The sequence below is a fragment of the Corapipo altera genome, unplaced genomic scaffold, assembly GCF_003945725.1.
Source record: "Corapipo altera isolate COAL_440 unplaced genomic scaffold, ASM394572v1 48b, whole genome shotgun sequence".
NCBI classification, from domain to species: Eukaryota; Metazoa; Chordata; class Aves; order Passeriformes; family Pipridae; genus Corapipo; species Corapipo altera.
In genome coordinates, this window is record NW_020884884.1 from 10061243 (window position 1) to 10077381 (window position 16139).

Here is a 16139-nt window from a genome sequence, read left to right on the forward strand (position 1 = left end):
GGGGGCGCCCGCTGAGCGGCGGCGGCGGCGGCGGCGATGCCGAGGGGCCCGGCGCGGCGGGGCGCGCCCGCGGGGCCATGAGGGCGGGCTCCGGCCATGGCCCATGGCAGCGCGGCGGTCATGCTGAAGTGCGTGGTGGTGGGGGACGGCGCCGTGGGCAAGACGTGCCTGCTGATGAGCTACGCCAACGACGCCTTCCCCGAGGAGTACGTGCCCACCGTGTTCGACCACTACGCAGGTGAGCGGGCGGGGGGCCGCGGCTGCCGCCCCCTCTCCCCCCTCCCTGCTCACTCCGTCCCCCGGCCTGGCCCTGCCGGGGTTTTGGAGGGGTTCGGCCGGGGGTGCCCCCCCTCACCCGCTGTGTTTCTCCCTTCTCGCAGTCAGCGTCACCGTCGGGGGCAAGCAGTACCTGCTGGGGCTGTACGACACCGCCGGCCAGGTGAGTGCCGAGCGCTGCCCGCGGGCCCCCCGGCCCCGTCCCCCCGCCCGGCGGCGGTCCCGGCCATCCCTGAAGTTATTCGCAGGGCTGCGGTCCGAGCTGGGCGGTTCGGAGCCGGGTTGTCGGGGGAGGGGGGGATTGATAAAAACCAGATTTAAAAGAAAACCATCGATCCAACCCCGATTCCCGAGGGCGGGCAGGCGGAGACGGGCTTTATTTTTAGCGGTGCTGGGGCCAGGGCGCCGCGGCATCGCCCGGCGGGGTCGGAGGAGTGCCCTGCGCCTGCAGGGCATTGCTCTGGGCCGGGCATCGCCCCCGGCCAGCCCCTCTCCCCCTTGGGGTGCCGACCCTCCGCCGGCCTTTAGGTGGGAAAATATGCCCCTTTCAGCACACAGGGAACACGCTGCCTCAGCCGCCTCGGGTCGGATAGAGAGCCAGGCTGCCGCAGCTTGCCTTGTTTGTGCTTTACAGCGCTCAGATAGCTCCAAAGAGTTGTTTAAACTAAAGGTGGAAAATAATAACGTGGAAAAAAATATCTCAGCCACTGCCTTTGAGATAACCTGGGTTTCTTTTGCTGTCCCAGACAATTCAAGTGATTCATTTGGTTAAGATTACAGCCGGTTGTGAAAGATGCTGTGATGTCAGCACGGCTCTTAAGTAACTTTAATGATGGATAAAATGCTGGATGTTTGGAGGGATCACTGGTGTAGTAGTTTCTAAAGGGCTCCATGATTCATGTCACCTCTTTGTTAGCTTAACTTGCACGGCACCAGCTGCGGGCCGAGCACGGTCTCCTCCGGGGTTAGAGTACTTCCAGCTTTCTGGGGATGCCTTATTAGAAGCAGTTCGTGAAGGGCCTGACCCCAGGAGGTGTGGAGCATATATGGAAATGCTGCGTGGGTTTCTGTAAAGTTGTGTATTCCTTTTATTAAAACTTCTTGCAGCATGAGCATGTGCTTTGGTCTCACATGACCTCAGACATGCTTCCTTGTTGTAAAGAGCAACTAGTAAGATAATCTCACCGAACTTGCATAGACTGAAGTGGTAATTTTTAACCATGTTATTCCTATACTTACTTGAACAACTGCTGCCTGAATTAGGGTACCTTTTTAGATCTGCATATAGCCTTAGGTAAGGGAATCAGCATTTGAATGGTCTTTTATATCTTTGTTAGGCCTGAAATCAGTAATATAATTAATTCCATGAGGATTGTAGGAAACAGCCCCATTTCCAGAAAGCTGATACCCTGAAGGGTGAGACTCTTCCCACAAAGACTGACTTCATGGTTGTCATTTCACTGACATAAACACAAACTAGGCAAATTTATGCCAACTAAATGCATTTCTTATTACTGTCATAGTCCTGTTTTTCAATAGTAATTGGTTTAAAACACGGCTTGTAAAATGTTGCTTAAGTAGGTTACAAAATGAGTATTTAGCGCTCAGGGAAAGCATTTGGTTAATATGCAGCTAATTTTCTTTTTTTTTTTTTTAATAATGAGCATTGGAAAGTGTGAAAGTGACCCTAGCACTACTGTACATATGCATAGTGTATTTGGGGATGCTGTCTCAAACTGTTTGTGCTGGGCTTGTTGCTATTAATGGGAGTATGTGTTGTTAGATCTGTGTAACCTTAACTAAGGTGGTTTTGTGGTATCCCACTCTGTGTGAATGTGCTGAGTACAAACCCAGGTGACCTTTTGCCTCCTCAAAAGTTAGGAGGGTAAACTGGCCAGTTTACAACGAACAGCAAGTGAAGGTATTCCTGTTAGACTAAAAAAATTTTGTCAGTGTGAAGTTGTATATCCAGAGGTGTAAAAAGTTGAGGTAAGCTTTTTTTCCAGTTTCTGAAAAGCTGGATTCTTCAGTTTGAATTACAGAGCAGTTTTCGAGGTACTTAGGAACAGATCTTGCTGGCCTGATTCAGAGGAGCCTCAGCTCATGTAGGGTCTTTTAATGAGGCTACTTAACAGATATATCTAGTCTTGGCAAAACTCCCCTTTTAGTCAGACCTGTGGTGCTAATAAAATCTTTCCCACTATGCCCATCCCACTTCAGCATGTTTGGGGAACTGCTGGACATCTGAGGCTTCCAGTCCAGCAACTTCATTCAGCTAAAGGCTGCTTTGTCAGAGAGTGGGCTGAAAGCCTGTCTTATTTTGTGCAATAGCAGAAAGCTTCCTTTAAAGCTTAAACATATATAGTAAAGAGCAGAAAAGACATGAGTTGATGATGCCTTCTCTGTGGTGGGGAAACAGCATGCTGTATCTGATACATGCCTGCTGCCCAGAGTTGGGATTTCCGTGCCAGCATACATCAGTGCTTTTATTTCTAATGCTGTCACCCTCAAATTGTTTTACTGTAGAATACTGGCCTGATAGTATAATTTTATCAAAACTTGGCAGTGCGTGATCACTGTGGTCTCTAAGCAGTTCACAGTCTTCAGCATGTTTATACTCCCAGCTCTGGACAGAGTATAGCTACAGTCTACAGATCTCAATTCAGGGGAAAGAGGAGTGAGGAGGTAAATGAAGGTTTAAACAGTGACCTACTCCAAATCCACGCATGAAGTCCATAGCAGAACAAAGACCTTTTGGTTCATAGCTGGTGCACAGTAGGCTCATCGCCATGAAATACTGACTTATCAGTGTGTGGGACTCTTTAACTTGCGTGGTTATGTATTTAGCAACTTGTGACAGACTTTGCTTTGGCAGAGGAGTTGCAAGCTTTTGGTTCATCCAGTACTCATTTCTAGCTTGCTTCTTCATAACACACACAGGATCACATGTAGTAACTATAATGATGACATAAGGCCTCATATCTTTGTGAGTTTAAAGTAGGTTGAGAATAAATCTATTAAAATCCCATTCTTCCTAGTTATACATAGCAGAGAAAAATGCCACTAGTGGTTCACAATGTTCAGTTTATACACAGGCCCTTGGGTGTGTGTGAGTTCAAGGCAGCTCTTCTCTGGCTGAAAATACTGAGGCCCTGGTTCGGCAGAAAATAGCCAGTACAGCTGCTGAGCAATGGAGGCTCTCAGAGCCTGTTTGGATTTGCAGCTGTGGAGGCAGCCTTCCATGTCAGGGAGGCACGTGGGAATTTGGTGCCATTCCTCCAGCAATTCCTTCCAGAGGTGGAGCTAGCAGCTCCTTTTAGCCTTCTGCTTGCACTGTGTGGGCTTAAGAGTGGGTCTTGGTTTCTGCAGGAAGATGAGATCTGTGGAACCTACCTGCATTGAAGATCTGCATCAGTGCACTGAAGTTTAAATGTGAGGTGCTTGTGATACTGATGTTTGGATGACTTTGTAGTTGCCTGTCTTGCTCTGGGAGACTGTGTCTCAGTACTGCTCTTCATTGAGCAGGGCTATGTGGCATAATCAGCTTGGGAAGAGAATCATGGCTTCATGAAGGGTCTGTTAAGATCACCACGTTGGAGTGCTTCTGAACTGGTGACAACTGATTATCATTTTGATCTTCCATAATACCAGTAATACTGCCAGCTCCCATGATATTAACACTTCTGGAGAAATGTCTGTAAGCACTAACAAGGAGGTGTGGTGTGTGTCCCCTTTCCATGTCCCAAATGATTGGGATAAGTGGGAGGATACACAGCAGTTGCCTTTTGAGGATTTTGCTCTATATTGAAGGCTGTTGTTTAAAATGGCAGTTGGGGTCCATCCTCCTGCCAGCCCCTTTTGCTGTCAATTTTCATTCATGGTGTCCCTTTCCTCCAGTAGATGCTGACTGCATACAGGTGGAATTCTTGCTCTGCTGCTGTGAAGGATGGTTGGGACCTGGAGGGAGGATAGGGAGACTGCAGTAGCAGAGCCTGTGTTGCTCCTGTTTCTGTGGGAAGAGAGATGCTGAGGCATAGCATGGCTGTTTGGTGCCTCTTTGGCACCAAGCCAGCATCTGGGCAGTGCAGAGAGGGGTATGGGGAATCTTACTGTGGTGCAGTGCCTCATAATAACATTTATATCCCTCAGCATCACTTACCGTTGTGATACTAGTGTGGCCTGGTTGGACAAAGCTGAGGTAAACTGTGTTCCTTGTCTTTTCACTTTTATATCTCTGCCTTAAAGGCCTTAATATGTGGTCTGATACAACAAAGCTTTCAGTGCTTCTCAACTGTCACCAAAATAGTACCACAAAACACGCTAAGCACAGGAGCACAACAATCCACTTCTTGGTACTTCTCAGTTCAGATATCGATGGTCAGTCTGGTTGCAGCCACAGCCATCTTAATTCAGATACACGGATTTTTTGGTTGTAACGGAAGCCCTGATGTTAAAAGCAATTTTTTTTAAAGTTGGTCAGGCTGCTGAAGTGTATAAAGCTAACTCAGATATTAGGAAGATCTGCATTAAGGTGATGTGTAAAAACAAATGGTTATAACTGTGAATGTGCCTGTGTGTGAGGTGTGGTTATTAAATGGATGGTCACCAAACTTGCAGCAGTTGCTATAAATAAATAGCAGTAATCTTTAGACTCCTTACTGGCTGTTTGTCTTGGCTTTAGTAGGTAGCCCTGGGCTAGCAGGTACCACTGGTATCCTACTGAGAGGAGAGGCAGCTGCTGATCATTTTGGCTGGTCTGTTGTGAAATAGAAATGCTCCTTCTCAGAGCACACTGCTCCTTCGAAGTTGCCCCTACCAGGCAGTCATAGCACCAAATGCCAGCCTGGAGCAAAGCAGTCTCACACAATGCAAAGCCTGCCATCCTTTACTGCAGAGTTGTAAACACCGAGACCTCTAACGTGATTTTGGCAGATCCTGACATGAGATATTAGCAATTAAGATCCTGTCCCTTTTCTGTTCCCCCTTGTGCCTCCCTCCTCCCACATGCATTTTCCCTCGCTCCCTTTACATGTCCCAGCCGAGCTGGCAGCTGGTGCTGGGAAGCTGTGAGCTCATGAGCTCACTCCCGGCTGGCGTGCTGGCCTATGAATAGCTCAGCCTCCGCTGAAGCTGCTCTGTGCCTCAGGATGTTGCCAGCCACGTAGGTTTAACAACTGGATGTATGCAGATAAAATAAAAACATGCCTAGATGCTCCCTTTGGAATTAAGGTTTTTCAGTGTAAGAGGAGGTAAAGTACCTGAGCTTACAATATCTGTCAAGAGTTCTCTAGACAAGGGTTTAAGCAAAGATAGATTTTTCCTTTAAAAGGAAGGGGACTTGTACTTTCAGATTTGCTTTTAAAAATGGCCTTGCAACAATAATAATCCCAGTGTGAAGCTCGCATTGAAACGCCTCCTTGTGAGCTGTGACTCACGCTTTGAAAGCATCACAGCTTTCCTAGAAGGATAGGTAAGTTCTGCTGTCGCCAGATGGGGAGTCACAGGATGGGAGATGTTGCTCTGAGTTCCCAGAAGCATCCACTAGATAGATGTTGGAAACTCAAGACATTTATGTTTAATTTGCAGAGTGCCAAAAGCCCCACAGCTTTTCTGAATAGTGACACCTAATTGTGTTAAAATCAAAGGTAAGGGATGCATTTGAAAGTGTAGATCCAGAATGTCTCTTCCACATTGACAGCAAATTAACGGCAGGCCAAAATAAAGAACCCAAAGCAAACCAAATTTGAGAGGTTCTCTGAAACTTCAGTATTTGATATGTTAAAAGCACATTTCTATGAAGCGTACTGACCTAGAAAGACCCTTGCTAAACATTGCTTATGTGGCCAAGTAAAAAGCCCTTTTTCCTGGGTTAAGAGTCAGTGGATATCCTTTAGTTTGTGGCAGAGTTCTGCCTGAATTGTACTCATTTATAATACCTTTGAGGCATGGCATGTTTTGATGCTGTCCAAACATCGCCAGCTAAAAAGGCAACACTGAACACAAGTAATTGTTATTGCTCTTCCAGCACAATGTTACTCTTACTTCCTGACTTCATTTTAAGTTGGTCTGTGCATCTGCAGTCAGTTCAGTATCATATAATCCACAGCTGTACTGTAGGAGGCAGAAGTGATGGAATGGGACAACTGGGTAAGGTGGCATGAGCTGATGGAGATTTTCTGATAGAGAATGTATAAGACCCTGGGAATTTTCGTCAGGTTCACAGTCAGACTTCTTGATTGAAATCTGTTTCCTTTGCAAAGAGCTCTTCATATTTTCGTAAGTAAGTATAAAAATGCATAGTTTTCATTTCATCAGCCTAACTCCTGATTCAGCTTCCAAACTACATCTAAAAAACAAACTAAATTTGTATTTTGACTAAAATACTCCACAGCACTGACCTGCAATGTAAAAGGGCTTATAGTGTGTTAGGATGTGATCCAGAGCTCTGTGCTAGCAGGCACCCTGATTGCTGATTTCAATAAGCTTTGTTCCAGTTCCTTTATTGAGAACACATGGACAAAGCAGACATAAAACTCACTCCAGCAATACCAAGGTTTTGTCAGTCCCAGGCATTCAAAATGATGAGTCAGCTATTCCTATCTGCAGACACTGCTACCTAAAAAAACCTAGGAAATCGTAATGGTTTTTGCCCTTTGCTGCATGTGGGTTTTCTTTAAACCTTTGGGCTTCATGTATTCAAGTTTTCTCTGTATCTGTTTGGTACTAGAAATTTATCTTTCATTTAAAAGGTGAAAAGGATGTGATTTTTCTTCACAAGACTCCAGGAAACTGGGCTTTAAGAAATAATATAAAGCACACTGATTCCTAATACTGCAGTTTTATTGTGAATTATGAACTCCAACATCACTAAAATGGATGCTTTGGGACAGTATCACAGAATGTTAAGGGATTGCAATGGACCTTAAAGGTCATCTAGTCCCAAACTCCGCAGGGACACCTCCCACTAGACCAGGCCTTACCTAATCTGGCTTTTCAGGACTTCAGGATTTTTTTTAAACCTCTAAATTAGCAGTTAAATTTGTAACAAAACTGCCCCTCCTTTAATGAGAAAAAATGCAAAAAGAGGGCAGACGGGAACTGTATCTTTTTACTGCTCTGTTCTGTAGTTTTATAAGCAGTCTGTTGGTTTGGATTGGTGACTAGATAAGTTGTGTTAAGAAAAATGTGGCTGAATGCTACATGAGACTTTCAGCAGTTCTGGAGAGGTTGTGTCATTTGACACGTTAACAGCTACTGTCCCCAGTCCGTTTTAATCCTGCTCTGTGCTGCATCCGTGCTGTGGCACGTGTGCAATAATTCTTTGCTATGGCTGGCGCTCGCTGGTGTGCGTATAAAAATGCAGGTGGCAGCATTATTCTCCAGGGCAAAGGAACATCTGTCAGCATCCTAGGTGTGTATATTGCTTCAGATGAATAAAACACAGACTGAGAGTGCCTCAGGCAGGTTGCGCTCTAAATTAGATGTAGTCATGAATGCTTAAAGACAATCAGTAGGACTTAATGCTGCTTCCTTGTTGGTCTGAGTTCCACTTGGATTCAGTGTCGGAGTCAGTAAGGGAGCGATGCCAGGTGTGACCTGGGATGCAACTTTAGTTAGGACCAACAGATAGCCCAGCCACAGGCAGTGAGATGGCTTACAAATTCCTCACTTGAGAAAGAAAAACCTTAGGCAGTTTTTCAACATCTGCTGCAGTGAAATCATCAAGTGTTTTACCACGTTCTTCAAAGGAAGCTGTTAGCCCTGACAAATCAGGACTTGACATAAAATGAGGTACAGAAGAGTCTTAGCAACTCCTGTAATTCCAGAAACTCTTTCACCATGATGTGTTTATTCGATGTGCACATGATGGCACTGGTACTCTGACGCTGGTACCCTCCTGAGAAATTGTGTGATGTGGAATTAATCTGGAGGAATCAGTGTGAAGCTGTAGTCTTCTGTCTTACAAAGCTGTTGCTCATCTATGGACTGAAGAATGTGCTTTTGGGGTTTATTTGTAAAAAGTGAAAGGGAATGGGATACCTCACTGATCAGTGATTCTTGTCTGATCAGGATTTATATAGGTAGTAATTAAAAGACATATCTGATATGATATGGATAATTGTATTAAACCAACTGCAATCTATAGGCAGTTTTGCCTGGGAGAACAGGTCGTATTCTTTGAAAATAAAGTGAAAGAGCCCATCTTTCCAAAGAGCAGGTTCAGCAGAGGATCTGACCACATCTCCTGTGTCAGGGTGAATTTTATTTTTTTCCTTTGACTGCCTATATCTGAAAGAATGGGAAATCCTGATTGTTCATGGCTGCAGTCACCACAACTGGGGTGAATTCCTTTCCTGGGGAAAATGGAAACCCTGTGTGGAAAGAGTGCTGTTCATAAACTCACTGCCAGTGAGAAGGGAACTGGCACAGGAACACACTGCAGTGTTGATATTTCCCATGGGCAAGGAGTGAAAGGGCCTGTCCATGGCAGTTACTCTGCCACAAGCAACTGGTTTAACTGAAGGCGTTTAAGTGAAGCTGTGTTTGCCGATATTGCTTACAGTCAGTTGAATCCATGTTCTGTTGTTACAGATGCTAAAATAATAAGCCTTATGGAGAAAATGCAGGAACTTCCACTTCTAGAAAACCATGAAGAAGACAGCAAGTTGAAGTTCTTGTGGTGATGGAGAGGAGGGAGGGAGAGTGCTGTTTAGACCATCTAGGAAATAGTTTAGCATTACCACATGGCAAGATGTAGGATTTGGTCAGTATTGAATCATACATTACTTACATACATACATACTAGGATCAAATCTGAACAGTTAAAGGCAATTTTGTGTATAATTAAAGAAATATTCTGTCCTTCTGTCTCTGATGCTCTAAAATCCATCTTACTAGGCTCCATCTTCCAGCTATTTCTCTCTATACAGAAAAGCTTTTCAGACATGTAAGCAGTTGCACAGTTCTCAAATATGCCAGAAGGAAAGTTTTGTAAAAAAAAAATAAAAATCCTAATTCACAGACCCTGGGCTTTTTCAATGTATAATTCATATGTCCTTTGAACAGTCCTCCTCACAGGAATTCAGAAATGGATTTAGATCAGCTTACTTCATTTTTAGAATACAATGGAAGAGCACTTACCCTGCATTCTTGAAGCCTTTTCTATAAATTAAAAATAGATGCTGGGCCCAAATCAGCAGCTTTTTGCACTCCCTGGGAAACCTGTGTGAGCAAGCCACAACAGGACAATTCTGCTTTCTTTAGCAATGCAAGCTGTATCCTCAAAAGCCTGAGGAGAGACAGAGGGTCTGTAGTGCACTTTTCCCCTGCAGCCAGGAAATAATCACTGCATCTCGTTTTGTGTGTTCAAAAGCCAGTGGCCACAGATACAAAATGAAATGCAGTGATCAGTGTAACAGAGCTTGGGTTGCAGGACTGGACAAGCAGACATTTTATGGCAATGCTGTGTCAGTCCAAATTGCAACTTTCTGCCAAATGGTCCTGCATTAGTGGTGCCTTCTTGTGAGCAGCAGTGCCAGGAAACCAGCATCCTGGGGGACACTCCACCCTCCTTCCTTGCAAAGGGTTACAGAGTTATACAGCCCAGACTGAAAAAAAAATAGAGAGTGCTTTTTAGCCAAGGAAGCAATTTGTGCTTGGCATGGGGCAGTACAGGCCACTTCCCTCTCTCTCCTCCCCCACCGAGCATCTCCTAGAATCAGAAACCACAGGGTGATTCAGCGGGGTGAAGTCTGTTTCCTGGTGTGCTTTTGGAGTAGGCAGTTGCTTTCAGAGGCTTTGCCTGGTGCTTATGGCAAAGCCGCAGATCAGCCTTTATATCTAAACAATTTGGGAGAGATGGCGAGATGTGTCCAGGGGTAACTGTGAGCTGTTACTAAGTCCCTGGGGTACATGTTATGTACAACAGTCATTATGGTTCATTTCTAAAGTTTTCCAGAATATTACAGGGACCTGCTGAAACAGAAATTTATTTTCAGGGAGGGAAACTGAAAAATGAAGGAAGCTTTGAAATGCACTTCAAAAATTAAAGTATGGCAATTCATATTGAGAGAGGACTTCTGCCTGTTATTACCAAGCCCTACTATGAAACTGGTTAAAACCTGGGCTTTTAGCTGGGATTTTGCTCTGCCTCACTGAGCCCCTCTGAGCAGCAGTAGTGATTACCCTTTGCTGCTAGAGGCTGGATTCCTCTAGCAACTCTGCCTGATGCCTATTTTTGGCTTCCCCTCTAAAAACAGATGGTTGGGAGTGAGAACCTCCTCTTACGATTGCTGTTGTACGCTGTGAAAGCAACAGATGGTTGCTAACACAGAGATCACAAACCCAGAGTTTTTGAGCTCCAGATTTTCTTCCAGTGGTGCAAGCTTTATTTTGTTCTCTCCCATCGACTTTATGCCTCTCGGAATAGAAAAGAAATAGGATTATGCTTTTGTTTATAAGCATATGTCAGTAGAACTGGAGGTGCATTGTTAAAATTTCATTCCTAAGCTGCAAAACACATAAAATGATTCACTACTTTTGTTTCATCAGAGTACAAAACACCTAGTGTGGATTAAAACATGACACACTTTGGGCCCCTGCCTCAGTGTTACTGACGTACCAGAACTTGTTTTTTCCTATTTGCTTAAAGACACTAGCCCCTATATTAGCAAGGAAATGAAAATTAAACAGACAGATCTAGTTTAACATTGTCTTTACTACCTGTGACGACAGATCTGAGAGGCGTAAATTTCCTCAAATGTCTTGATCAAGATGTGGGAAGGTATTGATTGCAAAGGTCTAATAGCTGTTCATCTTTCCAAATTGGATAGAGAGACCTTGATACCATTCCAGATGAGAAGGCCTGTGGTCCCACATTACTGACAGAGGGTAAGGACCTCTGTCTCTGTCCCCATCACTTCAACTTGGGCCAGGAAGAGCATGATAACTATGAAACAGTGGAGCTACAGAGTCTCCAGTATGACAGAATTCCTGTATGCCTGCACCTCTCACTTCAGTTTTCTAATAAATATAAGGAAATAATGCTTCTTGTGTGTCAAGAAGGTTATTCAGAAATAATAATACTCCACTTTCTCTTAGTTTATTTTTAAAGAAATATTCCTCTGCACATAAAGTGTGTAGCTCAAAGGAATGTTTTGCAAAGACTAATGCATTCAGCTTTTAGTCTGAACAAACTCTTGAAATGAGGAAGAATATAATGCTGCAGAATTGCAATATCATTCTTCAGTCTGCATACAGAAAGTTTCTCAAGACCTGTTTTTGAACATGTGTGAGCAAATCCACTTCAACATTCAAAATACAATGAAAATCAGTGATTCAGTATTGAAGGACAAGGAAGAGAAAATCTCAGGCAGATTATCAGGTACTGTAACATGGAAAAAGAGACCGAAAGGACAGATTTTAAGGAGGTAAGATAAAGGCAATGCTAGATATACCTGCAGAATATCAAAACTGGGGCTAGACATACCTGCAGCATATCAAAAGTAGGGCGACGTGATAATTTAAAAATATGAATTTCCATTGTATGAACTTCCATTCTCCACTCTTAAAAACAAAACAAAAAGCCCAGTTTGTAGTTGAGAAGCCAAGTCAAGTCATTACTTTCTCCATGTCATCTCCTTTTTCATGTGTGCTGGGTATTGGCAGCTCTTCTGGGTTTATACAGACATACTAGGTAAATGATGAACAGTCCTGCTGCAGTGTCATGTTTTATAGGGATCATATCATATCATGTTAGTTAAGTCAACATACTTGTGTACAATTTTGTTTAAACTTATGACATCCCTCGTATTTTCAGCATATTTTTCTATCTGTATTCACCTGCTTCAGCAAACAGCAAGCAGTTTTTGTTTAAAGTTCAGAGTATGTTAGAGAACATGCCTTTTCACTATTATAGCCTGGAGTTTTTGAGACATATATAATTGCCTACCTTATTCACATTCTTAAAATATTCCAGTTAAATTCTTTAAATTTATTTTTAATGCCTAAATATATATGCAGTGTCTCCTCCAATTAGATTGTCTAATTAGTCTAACTGCCATACAGTGTGGTGTGTACATGCACTCAAATTGCAATTTAACTTGACTGGCTAGTATAATTAATTTTGCCATTGCATTTAATTTTAGAATAAACCACATTTATTTCCCTTACACTAGATTCAGGAAATTAATTATAGTTGAAGCAATAAGATTTTTCCAGGCTTCTCTAACATTAAGTCTAAATTAATTTGGTATTTCAAATTCTTCTACCCAGTCCAGCAGTTATGTAGGCCCAATACATCACAGAAAGTTTACAGGTTTGATTGCTATTTCTGAGGGGTTGCTGAGGGGCAGAAGGAGTCTTTAGGCACAAATGGCCTACTAGATGTTGGTAACATTTAAGCAGGGTCTCTCTCAGGAGGACCCAGGATCAGTCTGACAATGTGGTGGAAGGCTTTGTTAGAACTACCTGCCACTATTAATATCAATATGAACCTAATGATCAGAGCTACAGGCAAGGTTGAAAGGAGAGCCTGACAGCACTGACAGGTTTCAAGCAGCAGGACTGGTGGGTTTAGCCAAATTCTCTGATAATTTAAGAAAACATAAATGTAGTGAAGTCACTGTTGCGAATACCACATACATCTTTAGCCGTGGTACATGATGTATCCAATCACATTGTACTTGCCTTCAGATTAACTTCTTAATTACACTGGAGGGACCCACAGCTTGCCCAGTGCAGATGGGACAGGGTGTAAATGAAAAGGCACATAAACAGATGCAGGAGCAGGAAAGGAGTTCAGATCCAAGATCAGCTTTAAGAAAATGATTAATATTTACTATGAATAAAAGGTCCATCTGTAATTTGAAATGGATTAACTAAAGAGGTATTTTAAGGTTAATGGACTAACATAATTTCTGGTGACAGTGAAATGCTTTCTGCATTCCAGCATTTAGTGCAGACAGTATTCTAGTTATTGTAATCCAGATGTGAGATTTTTAGAAAATATTGAGTGTAGTGATGGCAGCTCTTTGGTGGTAGGAACAAATTATAGCTTTAAACTAGATATTTTCTTTTAAAGAAACATATTCGGTAATACACTCCACATATGATTTAGTAAAGCTGAATTTGAGAGCAACTGACAGATCCTCCTGTGTGTCCTTGCATGCAGATTTTGTACTCCAGGGACCAGTGTAATTTGCAGTTGGGAAGCTTCTTTTAGGATTTTGATCTCCACCCCAGAAAAACATGAACAACTATGAGCAGCATCTAACTATATTCAGTAGTAAAACGTAAAATTCATGCTTAAAAAAGAATTGAATGTTGAAGAGTTTCAACTTGCTGTGGTGTTCTTGAAGTTATTTCTGCTTTCTATGATGAACGTCCACAGATGTGGAAAAGACAGGGTTAATGTTCTTTTCTTTTGAATCAGGGCAGGAGCCTGACACTAGCAGGGAAAAGGCCTGTCAAATGTTGTAGTTTCACAGTGGTACCAGTTACTGTGGTTGTGAAATTGGGAACACATGTTAACAACTAAGCATGCTCTATTTTATTGACAAACCTGTATACAAAACAGACAGTAGAGCCTATAGTCAAAATGGCACATGAGAATACTGATTACAATTCAGAACACTGTAAAATAGGCACTGAAGAATACTGGTCAATGGTCACCTCCTTGCTAGTGCAGAGTCTCTGCCTGTGCTTGTCTTTTCTCCAGTTCATGATGAGAATAACCACCCTCCTCTCGTAGCTGTTGACTTCCAAATGGAAAGATGGGCCTAGCAGAAATGGTTCTGAGGAAGTTCTTACATGTTTTCTGAAATTCTTGTGACCATGTTTAAAACATAACAATCAATGAAGGGCTTTTTTTAGGGGGGTGACTATAGGTTAATAATCTGGTAATGTGACTGTTGCCAAGGAAACAAAAATCTAATTTTCTGGCTCATTTCAAACATGGAGTCGAATTACATTTCTATCTCTACATTTAATGAACAAATCGTTCCAATATTTGTGAGATTTAATTAAGATCGGGAGCTCACATGGGCAAGAGGGAGGCTGCTGCAGCAGCCATAACAAACTGATGTTTACCGTGGAAGAAAAGGCATAAATTCAGCATTTGTCTCTGCGATGCCTGGGCTCAGTCTTAGTTATCTATGTTAAAAGCAACCCCAAAACCTAAGGTAGAAATGGTAAGGCATTGGTTCATTGCCAAAAACCAAAGGAAGCCTTGTAGAGAGAAGCTGGGGGATGTTCCCTTCTGATGTTAGCTAAAATACATGGCAAAAATCCACTTTCTCTCTTGCTAGAAAGAATTCTGATTTACAATAGGGATGATGCTCCTAGATACCTGTCTTGCCTCTCTGCCAGTATTGTACGTCCTGGCAGTATGACTGGTGGCTCTAAATGCTGTGGCCCTAAATGACCCAAATAATAATCTTTTCACACTAACCCCTCCCCAAACAAAAGGCATTAATATTCCCCTGATAACCTTGATCCTGGATTTCTGCTCCTTCTGACCCTTTGCTGGGCTTGCTTACAGAAAGCACAGTCTAGACAAAAGATCCTACTGCACTGATCTCTAGCAACAGGACCATAAAGCTTCTAAGAAATAAAATTCAGGGAGGGCCTTAAATATCACCTCTGCATCTGATCCAAAATAGAACATTCAAGTGCATTAAATAGCCTTAATCTAGCCTACGTTTGTATAACCTCGCCTGGATGGCTCTACAGCAGTCACATCTGCTTATTTCTCTACAGATAACTAACCTTTGATCTGCAAGTATGTTTGAACCATAAGCCTTTTTTTTCAAGTATAAACTTTTTAAAGGGTAGTCTTCTGTATATTCTCATACAGAAGTAAATGTCCATCAGTATTAATACACTTTCCAGAATACTTAAATTCACATACAGTTACCCTTATATGCAGATATTGCTCTAACAGCCACACTTAATAATCTGGAAAAGTTGTAATCATTCAGAAAGTTTCCCTCAACAACATTTGTGAAATATGAATACAGTTTCTGAATATAACTTTTAAAATTAACAAAACACAGGCAACAATTTAATATTGCAGATAACAGAATTTTTCTTCCTTAGGAAGACTATGATCGTCTGAGACCTTTATCTTACCCTATGACCGATGTCTTCCTTATCTGCTTCTCAGTGGTAAACCCTGCTTCATTTCAAAATGTGAAGGAAGAGTGGGTACCGGAGTTGAAGGAATATGCACCTAATGTTCCCTTTTTACTAGTAGGAACACAGGTATATCTGGTTCTGTTCTACTTTATTTAAACAATTAGGATCGTTGTATGGTGCTTTTTTTGGGCTGAAAGTTCAGGCCCAACAGGACTTGAGCAGCACCTCCTTCTGCCTTTGGAGCAACAACCTTTACAGGTGGCAGAGAAACCTAGATCTGTGTTGTTCTCTAATGAGCTACCTCTATTTTATTTAAAAAAAAACTTGTTATACCCATTGTAAACAGGGTGGCAAGATTGGCTGCATATCTCCATCTGACTTTCTAAAAAGTCGTGGGACTTACGGAACAAAATTGTGTGCCCATGCCCATGTTACTGGAAATACTTGGGTCCAGAACTATTAATCATATACAATATTTGCTGAAGTAAAGGAGCAAGGGGAGAAGTGAAACAATTTCCTCTTGCTTCTTGTGGGCAGTGGACTGAGCTTCATCTACGAAGTGACCCACATATTGGTATCCTATTTGGGTTAATCTTTCTGCTGCTGCTGGATACACATTTTGGTATTCTGAGATGATCACATCTAATTGAAGAGCTGAATTACAGAATAAATGTTAGTTCCTTCTGGATTAAAGGTTCACAGCTTAAATTTAAGGCTTTTAGATCAGG

The 16139-nt window shown here is 42.6% G+C and overlaps 2 protein-coding genes and 1 long non-coding RNA gene across 5 annotated transcripts in view; 2 read left to right on the forward strand and 1 right to left on the reverse strand.

Moving 5' to 3' along the window:
* The window catches only part of LOC113946391, a 6750-nt gene extending 2370 nt beyond the window's left edge, over positions 1–4380 (reverse strand). Inside the window, exon 1 of the mRNA XM_027641601.1 lies at positions 2990–4380. Within this exon, the coding sequence (XP_027497402.1) occupies positions 2990–3256 (267 nt within the window). The 5' untranslated portion in view covers positions 3257–4380. The remainder of the gene's footprint in view (positions 1–2989) is intronic.
* RHOQ (ras homolog family member Q) overlaps positions 47–16139 on the forward strand; it is a 17595-nt gene continuing 1502 nt past the window's right edge. For 2 of the 3 annotated variants that reach the window (XM_027641602.1, XM_027641604.1), the window contains exons 1-3: positions 47–238; positions 381–439; positions 15377–15537. In XM_027641602.1, the coding sequence (XP_027497403.1) occupies positions 78–238; positions 381–439; positions 15377–15537 (381 nt within the window). In that variant the 5' untranslated portion in view covers positions 47–77. Of the gene's footprint in view, positions 239–380; positions 440–15372; positions 15538–16139 lie in introns of all 3 variants that reach the window. The other variant, XM_027641603.1, reaches the window with a different exon arrangement.
* LOC113946396 lies at positions 4720–9138 on the forward strand. Its single transcript, XR_003527412.1, has 3 exons — positions 4720–5921; positions 6383–6556; positions 8869–9138. It is a non-coding gene; the product is annotated as an uncharacterized LOC113946396 (long non-coding RNA).